General features: G+C 41.8%; 1 protein-coding gene across 9 annotated transcripts in view; it reads right to left on the minus strand.

Moving 5' to 3' along the window:
* The window catches only part of Maf (MAF bZIP transcription factor), a 309,968-nt gene that overhangs the window by 293,922 nt on the left and 3,062 nt on the right, over positions 1-12,984 (minus strand). For 5 of the 9 annotated variants that reach the window (XM_046435193.2, XM_046435196.2, XM_046435194.2 and 2 more), the window contains exon 2: positions 2,414-2,474. The exons of 2 other annotated variants lie outside the window; for them this stretch is intronic. In XM_046435193.2, coding sequence (XP_046291149.1) covers positions 2,441-2,474 — 34 coding nt within the window. In that variant the 3' untranslated portion in view covers positions 2,414-2,440. Of the gene's footprint in view, positions 1-479; positions 497-2,413; positions 2,475-10,391; positions 10,486-12,984 lie in introns of those variants that run through there. 2 more of the 9 variants (XM_046435195.2, XM_058575970.1) reach the window with 2 other exon arrangements.

Here is a 12,984-nt window from a genome sequence, read left to right on the forward strand (position 1 = left end):
TTGTATCACGCCTGCCTTCCTCAAGGCAGCTCTGCAAGGCTCGGCTGCATCCAGAGGGGTCTGAGCCAAGGTCAGGAACATCTGAAATGGGCAGAACACAGACCTGAGCTGGCTAAGATCTATCACCCCCTTCCCAACTGGGGTTTCAGCACCTAGCACACAAGAGCACATTTGGAAGACCTGCTTTCCAGCTCGGTGCAAGTCATGGGCTGTAGGGCATCTCCTTGTGAAGATTCAAACTTGCAGACAGAGTCCGAGGCTCATCCAAGAACCACCCTGAATGTGAGGGTCACACAGTGTCCTTACATGTTTCCATGGCAACAATCGCACCTCAGTTAGCAGCGATGCTACCTATAAACACTTTCCATCAAGTGGGCCATACTGGGTGAAAGGTGGACAAGAAGGGTGGAGTGTGCATCTCGGGTTAGAAGACCTCCTCCAGAAAGCGCAGTCTTGATACACCATGCATCATCGGGGTCGATTTGCATATGTTAGGCTGCACCAGGCGTTCATGGAAAAATGTTAGTCAGGATCAAGGGATGCTACCAAAAAGGAAAATTTCATCTTTTTTTGCGATACCACTTGGGATGAATATTTTGTAATATGTCCACGAACCATTATATAATCTGGACCGTGTTTCTGAGAATAAATGAAAGGTAATTAAACGGCTCCCCTAATGGCTTGTGATTTAATTTTCAGACCTTAGCCTAGAAAACTGCTGGAAATAAGTCACAAACCTGAACATGGTAGGAATTAGCCAAAGAGAAGAAAACCTAGTGGTTCACCATTTTTTGGTTTTCACTCCTGAAATCCCTTAACCAAAGTGACTTTCTGAAAATAAACTAAGTAACTCCCCCAAGAGGACCAAGTATTGAACTTTTCATATATCAGCTTATAATATCTAATATCACAGAGGAACTTCAAGGAATTGTCTTCCTCATCCCCAAATTCCCCATATGACCAAATGCCTTTCTCTTCTTTTCTCTTCCTTGCTCTCTCCTGTCAATCATGTTCACAGCTGAAATTTGATTTCTCTCCCACCAGTAACCTTATATGAAATATTACCAGGAGGGTCAGGACCAGTGTGAACCTTGCTTTTAAAGTTCATTAACTCTTTGTTCAAAACGGATGGTTTCAACGTCACAAAGCCTGCACAGTGGCTTTGTAGTCCTAGATCATCATATTGAACCGGCCATTTTCAAATTGCAATTAGAAAGATGAGAACAAGAGAGGAATAAAGTATTGGAACTGCATGCGCTCACACAGACACATCAGTAAACCTCAAAGGTATACATGGAATTAAAATCCATGTATGGAAACTATTAAAGAAAATGTTAATTTCATATAAGGTTAGCAATGAAACAATATTTCACATTCACAATCCAGTTATTCAGCGAGACTCTCATCATAGCAGCATGTAGTAGTAAGTAATCAGATACTATTTTTGAATAGAGAGAAGAAATGAGTTCTGTTTTTCCAAAGCTCTCCATTTGCCAGATCTTTAAAGTGCCTCTTTTGCAAAGAGTAGCAATTTGACAGTGTGACTTTTGCCCCCCTCAGTTTCCACTAGGAACCAAAAAGAAAAAAAAAATGTATTTCATGCAAATTTCTCAGCAAGCAAAAATTTCAATAATAAAAAAAAAACTCTGTGCCATTAGCCAATGAGAGGTAACAAGAATACATAGAACTACGACACTAAATAATTATTGGTGTGACGGTGTTAGTCTACCTCTCCAAATGAAGAGGGTTTATAATTAAATTCATGCTGGGATACTTGTAATTGAAAACCCATTTAAATAGCTCAATTTCATTTTTTTTTTAGTAGATGAAAATCAGATTTCTGTTTCCCACTTGTCTCCTCCCCTCCCCTTCTGTCTCCAATTGAAGTGGGGAGTTGTTCCAGAGACACATTTGGATGCAGAAGGAAGGCCACACTGTGCTTTGAAATTATATTAAATTTTCCAAATGTGAGTCTGGACCAAATTATAAGCAACTCTAAATTTGGAATATTTGTTAGGCCCAGGTAGAACTACCCAAGGGCAATGAATGCCAGTTGCATGGATTCATCCAAATGGCCTGACATTCACCTTTTGCAGTGTCAACACACTATGTGGGATCAAGCCAAAGATCTGAGATCTACTTAGACTGAATTACTCTGTAAGTGACATCGATGTAATGAAATAAATACAGACAATGAATGCATGCTGGTTCTCACACACATTGCTTCTATGACTCCTCTGCTGCATCTAGTATCACGTTGTAGGGTGCATGTGAAACCTAAATACTAAAACTATTCCAAACGGGAACTTTTCACACCCAAAGAATGAGCAGCATTCCCTGCTTGCTGGCTAATTTCTCCTCTCACGGCAAACTCACTAACACAAGCGCATGCAAATCAAAAATCAAGATGTACCTCTTTGACTTCAGGCAACTGGACTTTTCACATCACTGATGTAGAGGACTCCCTTGGGTACCTGATTTAGCAAATATATTAAAATAAACAAAGGGTAATTAATAACCATGAAGAATGTTTCAAGGACAGTATGTTAATGGCAGCGTAACTATGAAAAGGGCAGAGTTGGACCAAAAGAAGATTGATTTAGTTCCACTTGCTTCTGCCTGGTGGCCTCAGCCCAGTCAGATCAGAGGAGGGGTTGGCATGGAAGGGGGTGGCCTAGACTGCTGGTGGCTGCCTCTGAACTCTGGCTCCCCCACTGGGAGCCTGAACCCACCGGCCTTGCAGTCTGGGTCAGTCCTGAAGCTGTTTGCAGTTCAAAGGGACCCAAGAGATTCTGGGTTCCATGTGGGAAGGATTCAATCATTTCTGATGGGCTTCTCATTCACAAGCGATTGCTGATGGCCCATCCCTTAGAGGACCCCCGGTCCAGCTTTGGCAGGCAGTGAACTAGGCCACATTCTCTTCCATTTTCTACCCGCTCCTCTGTTGCTCTGCTCTGTCCTGCTAACACTGCCGACCTTAACTGCAAACGTTCTCTTAACAAATAGAACCATTTAGATACTACCCCTTTATTTATTAACCACTTCTCTGTTTAAATTCCTAGCAGGGAGTACTTAGAACAGTGATACCAAAATGAGGTTGCTTAAAAAAAAAAAAAAGACATTTTGCTTCACAATGAATAACAAAACACAGTAATTCAAAGTAGTTAGCTTTCTATGGTTCAAAAAACCCTTATTGCCATTAGCTGTACTAATGTAAGTGGCAAAATAATGATCATTTACTGTACAGAGCCCAATATTTTCCAGACAGCAGTTTAATAACAAAGCAGACCTGTCATTGCTTCCTATAGTTAGTCCCACTATACAAATTCAGACTGTCAAAATATATTTAAAATCTAATTTAAAAATTCAACACAGTTACAGCAAATCTGTGTATAATAGCTACAATAAACTAGTAAGTCAATCTAATTTTTTTCCAACAAGGATAGTCAGTTATTTTTCTTTAATCCCCTGTATTTTATTTGGAGTACCTTACAATTGGTGTGAACAGATAGACTATGTCCATCCACATGCTGTCTGCAGGCAGTTGTAACTGAACACATGGTCTTTCTTCACCAAAATTTGTCACTCACTGTAACTGTCTTGATTCTTTCAAATGCTCTTTCCCTAAACAGTAAGACAATGCCCTAAAATGCTTGGGTAACAAAACTGACCCTAGATATCTGCCAGAACTGTCCCCAATACATTATGTGCCTGCATTCCTATTTCATGGTACAAATGCTTTTAGAGCCTTAAGGTACAAATTCTTTTTCATGTATTAATCTTTCATCAAACATATTATTTCTTTGAAAAGGGGGGTCAAAAAGAAACAAGACATATACAGAAATTACAAAATTCAAAAGTGTATCGGTAAAGTAAATTGGTCTCCATTTGAAGTTCAAATACTTAACCTCTAAAACAATGACTATATAAACTTTCCAATTAAGATGCTTTCTTAAAGATCTCCAGAAACAACAGATTCTTTCAGAAATACAAGTGAATAGAGTTTAAAAGCTTAAGAAATTTTGGAGAGAACATTGCTGTCGTTCCTCTGGGGCATTGCAAACATCTGTTAAGCTCCGGCAAGGAATATTTACATGAGATCATATACTTGTGAGGCATTTTTCAATTTTAGAAAAATATTACAAAGCAATAATTGAACAGAGTCTTGCAAAATGCCCCCTTCTCCTTCCTGACCATATCATTGATAGTCTCCGTTATTTTTGGAGAAAAAGAATCAGCCTCATTAAATGCAATATTTGGCTTCTTGCCTGAAATCTCATAAAGTAGATGTCCTTTTTAGATCATTGGTGTCACTTTCCTCAAGATGACCTCTACTCTCCTGCTACCTGGGGAACCCATCCAGTTATCAAGGCATTTACTTTCAAAAGCCAGAATGGGGGGGTGGAGGGGGGAGTTCTGTTTGCACACCTGAACAGAGTCCAAAAGCCATGTGGTTTCTCTGTTCTCAGTACCTTTGCCCAGATCGGTCACTGGGGAAGGGTGATGAGGGCAAGGGGGTCTCGCCTGGGAGTGAGAGGAGATTTTTCAAGCTGGACCACGATGGTGTAATCTAAGCCAGATGTCTGACAGCACTGAGCCTCCTACACTAACCATGGAAGAATATTTTTTAAATAGCTTAAGAGTGTGTACTGATAATGCAAGGGAGGTTTCAGAAGTGTAGTGAATTAACACAGACAGCGTACCCTGAAAAACGTCTCCTGGGTCTCCACACCCTCCAAGTTATGGAAAGTCTGGTGGAGGGAGCTGACCCACATGGGAAGGTTGTTCTGAGTAAGACAGAATTCAGACCAAGTTCTTATGTCTACCAAGGAACAGAGTAGACCCATTAACTCTGCCCTGTGATCACTTTAGTTAGCTTCAAAAGTAGAAACTGCAAGTTTGTCTGTTAATAACTTTCCCCCGCTGCAAAGGCACTTTAAAGGGGTTCATAGATTAAATAAATAAATAAATGGCAGATGAAAGAAGACGTTTCCTTCATTGCCTGAAAATGGAAGGAAACAAATATCCCCTTTTAATAAATTCTATCTCAAAATGATTACCCCAGATATTTTTTTTTTCTCCTGTGCTATCACAAAGGATTTTTTTTTAAAATCTGGCCCTGTAAAAGTGTTTCAGATGCATACATCACTGTTTTAGTTTCAAAATATTTATCTGCTCATTAATAAATCCTTCTCTAAGAAAAAGGGAAAGAGAGAGGGAAAAGGAGATGTATGTATGAAGACGCCATGAGACTTTCTTAGTTCAACCCCTGACACAAGCTCCCTATGAGAAAGAGGGCCTATGTAAAAAAGATCCTTCTTGAAATTAGGAGTTTCAAAGTTTGTCCTCCGGACACAGCTTCTGCATGCCTGGGAAATGTCTGGAGCCTATTCCTGGCCCTGGTGGAAGAATCCTAATAAAGTTTGCGTGGCTGGCTTTGTATATACACCACGGGTAACCCAGACCATATCGCCATTTCCAGGAGGACTTTTAAACTTGCTCTCTAGATGTCCCTCTTTCTCTTTTCCCTCCTGCTTCTGTCTCTAACCAAAGGGGAGAAAAAGAGGGGGACAGATCTGGAAAATGGGCCAGAAAATTAATGAGTAAAAAATCAAATGATCTGGAACCAATGATCTTATTTACAGAAGGTTCCCGGGAGCTCGCGGGTGGGGCGGGGGTCTCCAGGTGAAGGGCAGAGCCTTCAGCGCAGACTCCAGCTCCCTCCTTCCATGCGCCCACCTAGGAGTGCGGAAAGGCGGGTAGATCTGCAAGCCCGGCTGCCCGGCAGAGGCCAGGGCAAGTCCTCCGGGAAACTGTAAGCCAAATTCCACTGGAGACCCGAGCCCCCTGGGAGCGGCGCGGGCCCCGAGGGGGCTGGGTGGGGCCCCGTTCCTGCCTCCCGCGCCTGGCTGCGCCTTGGGTGTCTTGGCGGGGCCCTAGCTGCCTGCAGCGACCAGTGCGCACCAGCAACCCTGGGCTCCGCCTTGGGCCTGGAGCTGGGGCCGGCCCTGAGGGACTTCCTGGTGACCTCAGGCAGTTGCCTGCCCTGGCCTGTCATCCTGGCTCCAGTCCGTGCGCACCTGCTGCGCACCCGTCAGAAGACTCCAGAGGGAGGCCAGGGCACAAGCCCCTGCTCAGCTCAGGCCATGGAGCTCCGGGCAGCAATGTTTAGGGCGACTGGGCCCTGTGAAGCAGGTGTACAAAGGACCTGGGGCGGGGAGGACGCTGTGGCGTGGGGGTGTGCGCAGAAACTGGCAGGGCCCTTAATCTCAGCATCCTTGTGACTTTCCTTTCACCCCAGCCTTTAAGACCTGAGTTTCACATTCTGGAACCCAACCTCAGCCAGCCATTCTCTCAGCAGCTCCCCAGACATCTCCCCACCCCTGCCTTTGTCTGCATTTAAATTGTGGCAGGAGGGACTTATGTGGCGCAAGGCCTCAACTTTGGTGACTGCTTCCTGGCCTGAGGTCAGTGCCCCTTAAGCCCTCTTATGGCCTTGAGTGACCAGGCATGGATGGTGTTGAAAATCATGAGGAGAATACCGGGATAGAACAGGGCCCAAACCCCAGAGCTAGGGACCTCACTGTTTTTATCAATCTGTGGGAAGCTCAGGGCCTGTCAGCAGCTTATCAGTCACCCTGTAAACAGATCCTTCCTGACCAGAGGAGGGGACCCTGAGAATGACCTGAGCTGAGCCCTGGCTATTGGGGGTCATAAGCCAAGGTTGGCCTCTGTCAGCAATACTCTCCCGGACCCCTGCACACTGGGCCCCTTCCTCTCCTCCTCTCCCTGGGCCTAGTTTGAGGCAGCCTACGGTCCTGGAGGCCTCAGGCCTGTGTCTTTTCTGGTGAGTCCCCCAAAGGAGGTCAGAAACCCACTTCTACAGGCCTCCAAACGGGGATGTGGTCACACCCAACCAGGGCAAATATTGGTTGCAAGAGAAGAATCTGTACCCTTGTCACGTCTTTTCAGGCGCCAGGGCTTCCTTTACAACCATCGCTGTGGGGAGAATCTGAGGACAGAGGTTTTCCCTCTTCCCTGCCTAGTTCTGTGAGGTTTCCTGGCCTCTTCTGTTCCATCACTAAAAGAACCAATCACAAGGAAAAACTGGTTTTTGGAATCTTAACTTGGAAACAGGCAATATTGAGAATCAGAATATTTAGACTAGAGAAAGTCAGAAGTGAAATCCCGGGTGCGTGGGCTGGAGGTAGGGGCAGCCTGAGGAGTGGGGTGAACACTGAGAACCATTTCCTCTCCGCCCCCTCTTTTCCCCAAATCTCTGGCTGACACCACCTCTCCCTCTTCCTCCTTTCTTGAATTAACACCCTTTTCTAATCGTAGCTAAAGATCCAAGCTGAATCTACGCAGAAGGGAGGAATGCGATTTTGCAATCCAAAATCCTAATTATAGAGAAAAATTGTTATTTAACAAAAAAAAAAAGAAGGCAAAGAAAATGGCTTGTGCGGAATAAGTGAAGAGGTGCTCCGTAGATGATTTTGATTTGAGTAAGAAGCTGCATTCCGATCAGAGCCTCTGTGGAAATGTTTTGGGAGTTTCTTAAAACTGTCCAACTCTGATGCAAATTCATAGATCTGATTTCGGTGTGCTGTTGATGTGTGCTTTCTATCTCAGCCTTGGTCGCCAAGGCAGAATTATGCAAAACACCCAGAGGGCTTTCAAATTTAAACAATAAAAAAAAAACTGTCATGATGTCATAAAACCCAGTGCAGGGACTATACAAATATTGGCATAGTACGTCTGACTAGGCCAACATAGTACCACCATCGAGTCACAGACTGGTGCATTTATAAATGCCCAGAAGTGAAGACAGTAGTGATTTCCTTCAAGCGCTCTATTTGGGTTTGGTTCCCAAAATTGTTTTCTACAAGGGAACATAGGTGTGTATATTTTTTTAAGAAATGGACAGTCAAGCCTTGCTTCTATCAGGCTTCCATGTATATTGGCTCTGACTTTGGCTCCTGAACGAGTGGAATTCACAGGGGCTCTCTTTTTCCAGGACTCCTGCCTTCAAAGGCCTGCTTTCTCCTGCTTCCCTCCTTTATCACTTTCTACAGATGGTGCAGGGAACAGGAACCAAGACTTGGCTATGCCTTGGTGAGGAGCCATTTGATTTGTTCACATTTGTTTGGTTGTTTTGTTTTGTTCCTCTCTAAAGGATAAAGATGCTCCCAATTTGTGGCAGGACCGTACTTCTTCATGCCCCAACAATCATGAGACAGCCTGGGAGACTGAAATTCTCTCCCCATGTCTCCTACCCCTGTTACTGAAAAACTGCCACACAGTGCTGGGTTTGTTCAGGAGCTGGGGCGGAGCAATGCCTGCAGAGAATTCTCCTTTTCTGGGGCTGTTTGATGTGTGGATTTTGAAGATTTATATCAAAAGTGAGAAAAAGCAATGTCATGGGGAAGGTGGGTTAAGGCTCTGTTTTTAAACAAATGCAAAAACAAACAAATCCTGATTGGGATGGCCAGACCCTGGGCCACCTCTCTTCTGGCCACTTATACCCCTGCCCTCACTTGAGAAATCTTCGGGATTGAGGAAGGGTGGAGAGTGAAAACAAACCTCAGGCTTTCTCTTATTTTCCTCACAACATGAAGGAATGCACAGACCACAGAATATTCCTTCAGCATCCTGAGGAATAATATGAATTGGTGGCAGTGACAGCCTAATCCTGCAAAAGAAAATTTTCCTTTAAAAAGTCCCCCAAACAAAAAGCAAAACAAAACTAAAAAAACTAACCTTTCTTCCAAGAAAAGGGCTAAATCATTTCTTTTTTTAAATCAAAGGAAAGCGAATCACAGTAGGGAGCCTTGCAAATCAACAATCCAAAGCTGGCCAGGTTGACTTCCTATCCCTCTTACTGAAGGTTTATTAGTAGAGCTCAGGCCCCAGAGCTGGAAAGTGTGTTCTTCAGCCGTCAAAAGGCTGAAGATTGTCTGTCACTCATGTGTATTTTTGTCTTCCATTCTATCTCAGTTAGTCTTTAACTACCAGTACCCACCCCCCGAAAAATATATCCGTGGACATATCAGACTTTTAAATATATTGATTGACCCAGGATACTTCAGGACTACATTATATCAGCCAAGACATTGTGAATATGGAAGACAGTTTGCCTTGACCAAAAGCTTCCCCGTATACTGTACTAAGAGCTTCTGAATACATCCTAAGCAACTTCAGTTATTTAGACGAGGAAATGCTGGGAATGTGGCTACTGAGACAGGTAGGCACCACGCTCATGAGGGTGGCCACCATCTACCCTTTTCCCCTCACTGTTTGCAGCAGTAAAGCTAGTGGTTTGGCGAGGGGAGGACCTATTTAAGAACAGAAGAATCTCGAATTGATGCTGCTAAGGTAAGGGTCCGAGGGAGAAAAGATTGGTGCGTTATCACCATGTGTTCAGTAATAAATAGAGATTTCCCATCCAGGGAGTATACATTGAAAGGAGGCCCAGGTGGTTATGGAGTTGAGACAGGGAGGAAATGAGGTCTACATAGCAGATTTATCTGCTGGGCAGAAGGAGGACTCTGCCTATTTGATGCCAAAATGTGTCAGATACATTGTAAAAAATGATGAGATGATTTTTGAAAAAGGAAACATGCAAAAAAGCCAGGGAAATTAAAAGGTGGTGAATTTTGTGAGTATTGGGGAACAGAAAGGGAGGAACGAGAAAGCACACAGAGGGTGTCTGCTAAGTTTGTATTTGGCCACACGTTGCTTTCATTTACAGCTCTGGTAAATGAATGCATTTGTCATCACAGTACATATGATGCGATCCAGGGCCCATGAGAGAACCAGGTGCCCTGCTCCTCCAATGCATCTGCCCGAGGTGGCATTTGTTTGGAGAGGGGAGTCAAATATGTGTATTTTTCTTCTTAGGAAACTTCTCTGCCAGGGAAACGATGTAGCATGAAAATTTGCTGTTTAGAATGTGCACGGTCTGCATGATTTTAAAATGTTAGCTGTTGCCCCCTTGGCAAACTTTTCTTCATCTACATGTACATATACACATTGGTAATTTCAGTGCATTTTAAAAACTAATATTCCAGGTTTTAAAACAATCACACCTGTTCAGTTGTGTGCATCATAAATCGAAAAGCATGCGTGCCCTTTCCAAGGGTCTGTGCCTGAGACCCTCAGACAAGAGGCGTAGTTAATTCTTAATTAGTGAGAAGGTCATACTTTTAACAACCTTCTCCTCTAATATAATTTTTCTTTAAAAAGGAGATTTTCTTTTTTCCTATTTCAGATAAATGATAAAAGTCAGGAGTAAGGTGTTCTCCAAAACCACAAATTAACAATATGTGTGTGTGTGTGTGTGTGTGTGTGTGTGTGTATATATATATAAATGTACAGCTCTCACATAAATTTCATTTTGTGAACATAGTGGTAAATATATATTGCTGGGGCTTCCAAAATGTGGTGTATCCCACTGATGTCCCCAACTTGCAAGTGGACTCAGTTCTGTAATTGGAATGAAAGGAATTTTAACACTATTTAGACAAAAACTCAAATGTAGCGTAAAGGGAAAAGTTTGGATTTCCTTATATGATTTCTCTTTCTTTTCTTTTTTTAAATTTAGAAACTTATTTGTAATGACGGGCACCTAGGCAGGATTTAGGAGCTCTTTATTTAAAAAAAAAAAATTTGTGTTTTCCTCTCACTATCTTTCAAAGTTTTTAGTAATCATTACCTCCCCAAATGCCTTTCACTCTGAGTTAACCTGCTCTTAAAGCCAGCACTCCTTTCATTTTCTAATGTCTGGGAGCCCAAACAGACTTATACTGAATCTGCTTTATAGATTTCTATCAAATTCCTTAAGTATTGCAGAACTATGTATATTTTTCTCCCAAACCAGGTCTCACTCTTCATGAAAGAACTGCACCAAGTGTGTCCTGAATGTCATTCTTGTCTTGAGAATGTGTTTGCCTAACATCTCCCATCGGATGCTGAGCTTTTTCATAAAAGTGACATGTTTCTGCATCTTCAGAGGGAGCGTGAGGAACAAAAATCTCCCAAGTCGAGGAGAGCTAACTCCCAGCACACGAGGGTAGCTTTGCTATGAAGACTTTTGTTAGGCACAATTAAGTGTGGATTCAGGAACCGAATCCAAACTGGCACAGAAAGGAAGGTAAAAATGTGGAGAGTAAGCACTGTCTTCGTGTTCTATGAAAAAGAGGAAGCCCCATGGTGAGAGAGGCCAGCACTCACCAGCCAGCCAGCGCCAAGCACAACCTGTTTTCTTCAACATAAGGCCTTCATTCGGAGTTGCAATATTATCTTTTTCTTTTTTTTTTCTTTTTAAGAATTGAAAACTAAATAAAACAAAAGTCATCATGTTTGGCTATATTTTTTAAACAGTGCCCCTTTGTCTAACATTCTGTTAGTTTCTAGGGGAAGTTGACCAAGAGTGCAGGCCGCCTGAATTTGTAACATTAGTTGCATGGATTTGTGTCAATTTAAAATAGGTCAACGCTTAGGAGTTCTACTAGTGAGGGGTAGCCAAAATCTTCCCAAATAATCTTCAAGCTAGCCCCCATACACAGTCTGTTTGGGATAAATACCAATAAATTAAAGTAGAGCCTCCTTTCAACGAAGGCATTATTTTCTATTTATATTTCTGGAGCTAATGTGATATGAAATCATTACCAGCTTGTCTAAGTGGAGGCTCTCCACTGAAGAGTTACAGTGAAATACGATTTGATAACACAGTTTAAATCAGATATGAACTGGGAGTTATATAAGTAAGGGGTAGTTTTTTTTCCTATTTCAGATAAATGATCTTTAAAAGTTAAAAAAAAAAAAAAAAAGCAAAACAAAACAAACAACTTTGATTTGTCCCAAGTGTTGATGTCCAATCTCATCAGGCCTCGCTAACAAGAAAGTCATGGTGTATAAGGAAAGAAGGAAAAATAATCAATTTCAGCCAAAAGACAAGAATTATTTATCTTTACCATTAGACGCATCTGTGCCCAAGCCATCTCTGATAGGCCGACTTGCCAGATTCACTTTCTCTTAGAGGGCTTTGCTTCTGGATTCAGAAAGCCAAAGCCGACTCTACCTTTTTTTTTTCTTTTCTTTTCTTTTCCTTCTTTCTTTAATTTTTTTTCCCACCAAAGGACTATGATAGTTCAACTCATTTAAAAACTGAAAACTTGAGGTCAAAAACAAAATATAGGTCATAATTTACGTCTATATTAAATATGATTAATTATTCTATGGGGCCAGCTCCCTTGCCTCAAGCACAGCCTATAACTTCACCCTGAATGACTGTCTCCCTGTTCTTCCTACTTATCCTTCCTCTGGAGAGAAAGATGCATTTTATATTTCTTATGAGATTGTTGGGCCCAGTTAAACTGTACACTAAGAAACTGAGTACAGAATCAAAAAAAAAATGCAGTTTATTATTGTAGATTATTCTTTCTCTTGATATAACCAGAATTGAAAATGAAAGGAAAGCACATAGGAACATCACGCATGGTTAGTTAGTAACTCAAGATATAAAACAATTTTGCACAGCAAAATATGTAAAAGAAAAGTAACTGACAAGATTTTTTTATATTTATTGTGGTAAGATTTACTTTTCATTTTTTTTTTTAAAGACAGGATGTCAGTCCCTGAAAATAACATTTACTGATTATTGCCTTTAAAACTGTGGATTTTTTTCTTAAGTTACAGAAAATCCAGTTCTGCACCACAATACAACTGTAAAAAAATCTGCATCATCTTAAAACTGTGCAGTAATGCCATTTTTATAACTGCATAAATTTTATTAGCGTTCTAAACAGTTTTGCATTTTTTTTGTATTATATGCTTGCAGGTTATATCTTAGTGCAATTCAGTCCCAAATACTTTAATTTTGAAAAAAAAAAAAACATACATTTTGAATGTAAAATTCCCCTACAGATATAAACAGGGGTATTTCCCCTTTTAATACTTTGGTTTTCAATACAGTCAGTGGTA

The sequence above is a fragment of the Marmota monax genome, unplaced genomic scaffold, assembly GCF_021218885.2.
Source record: "Marmota monax isolate L192 unplaced genomic scaffold, Marmota_monax_Labrador192_F-V1.1 WCK01_AAM20220418_F8-fsc00024, whole genome shotgun sequence".
Classification (NCBI taxonomy): Eukaryota; Metazoa; Chordata; class Mammalia; order Rodentia; family Sciuridae; genus Marmota; species Marmota monax.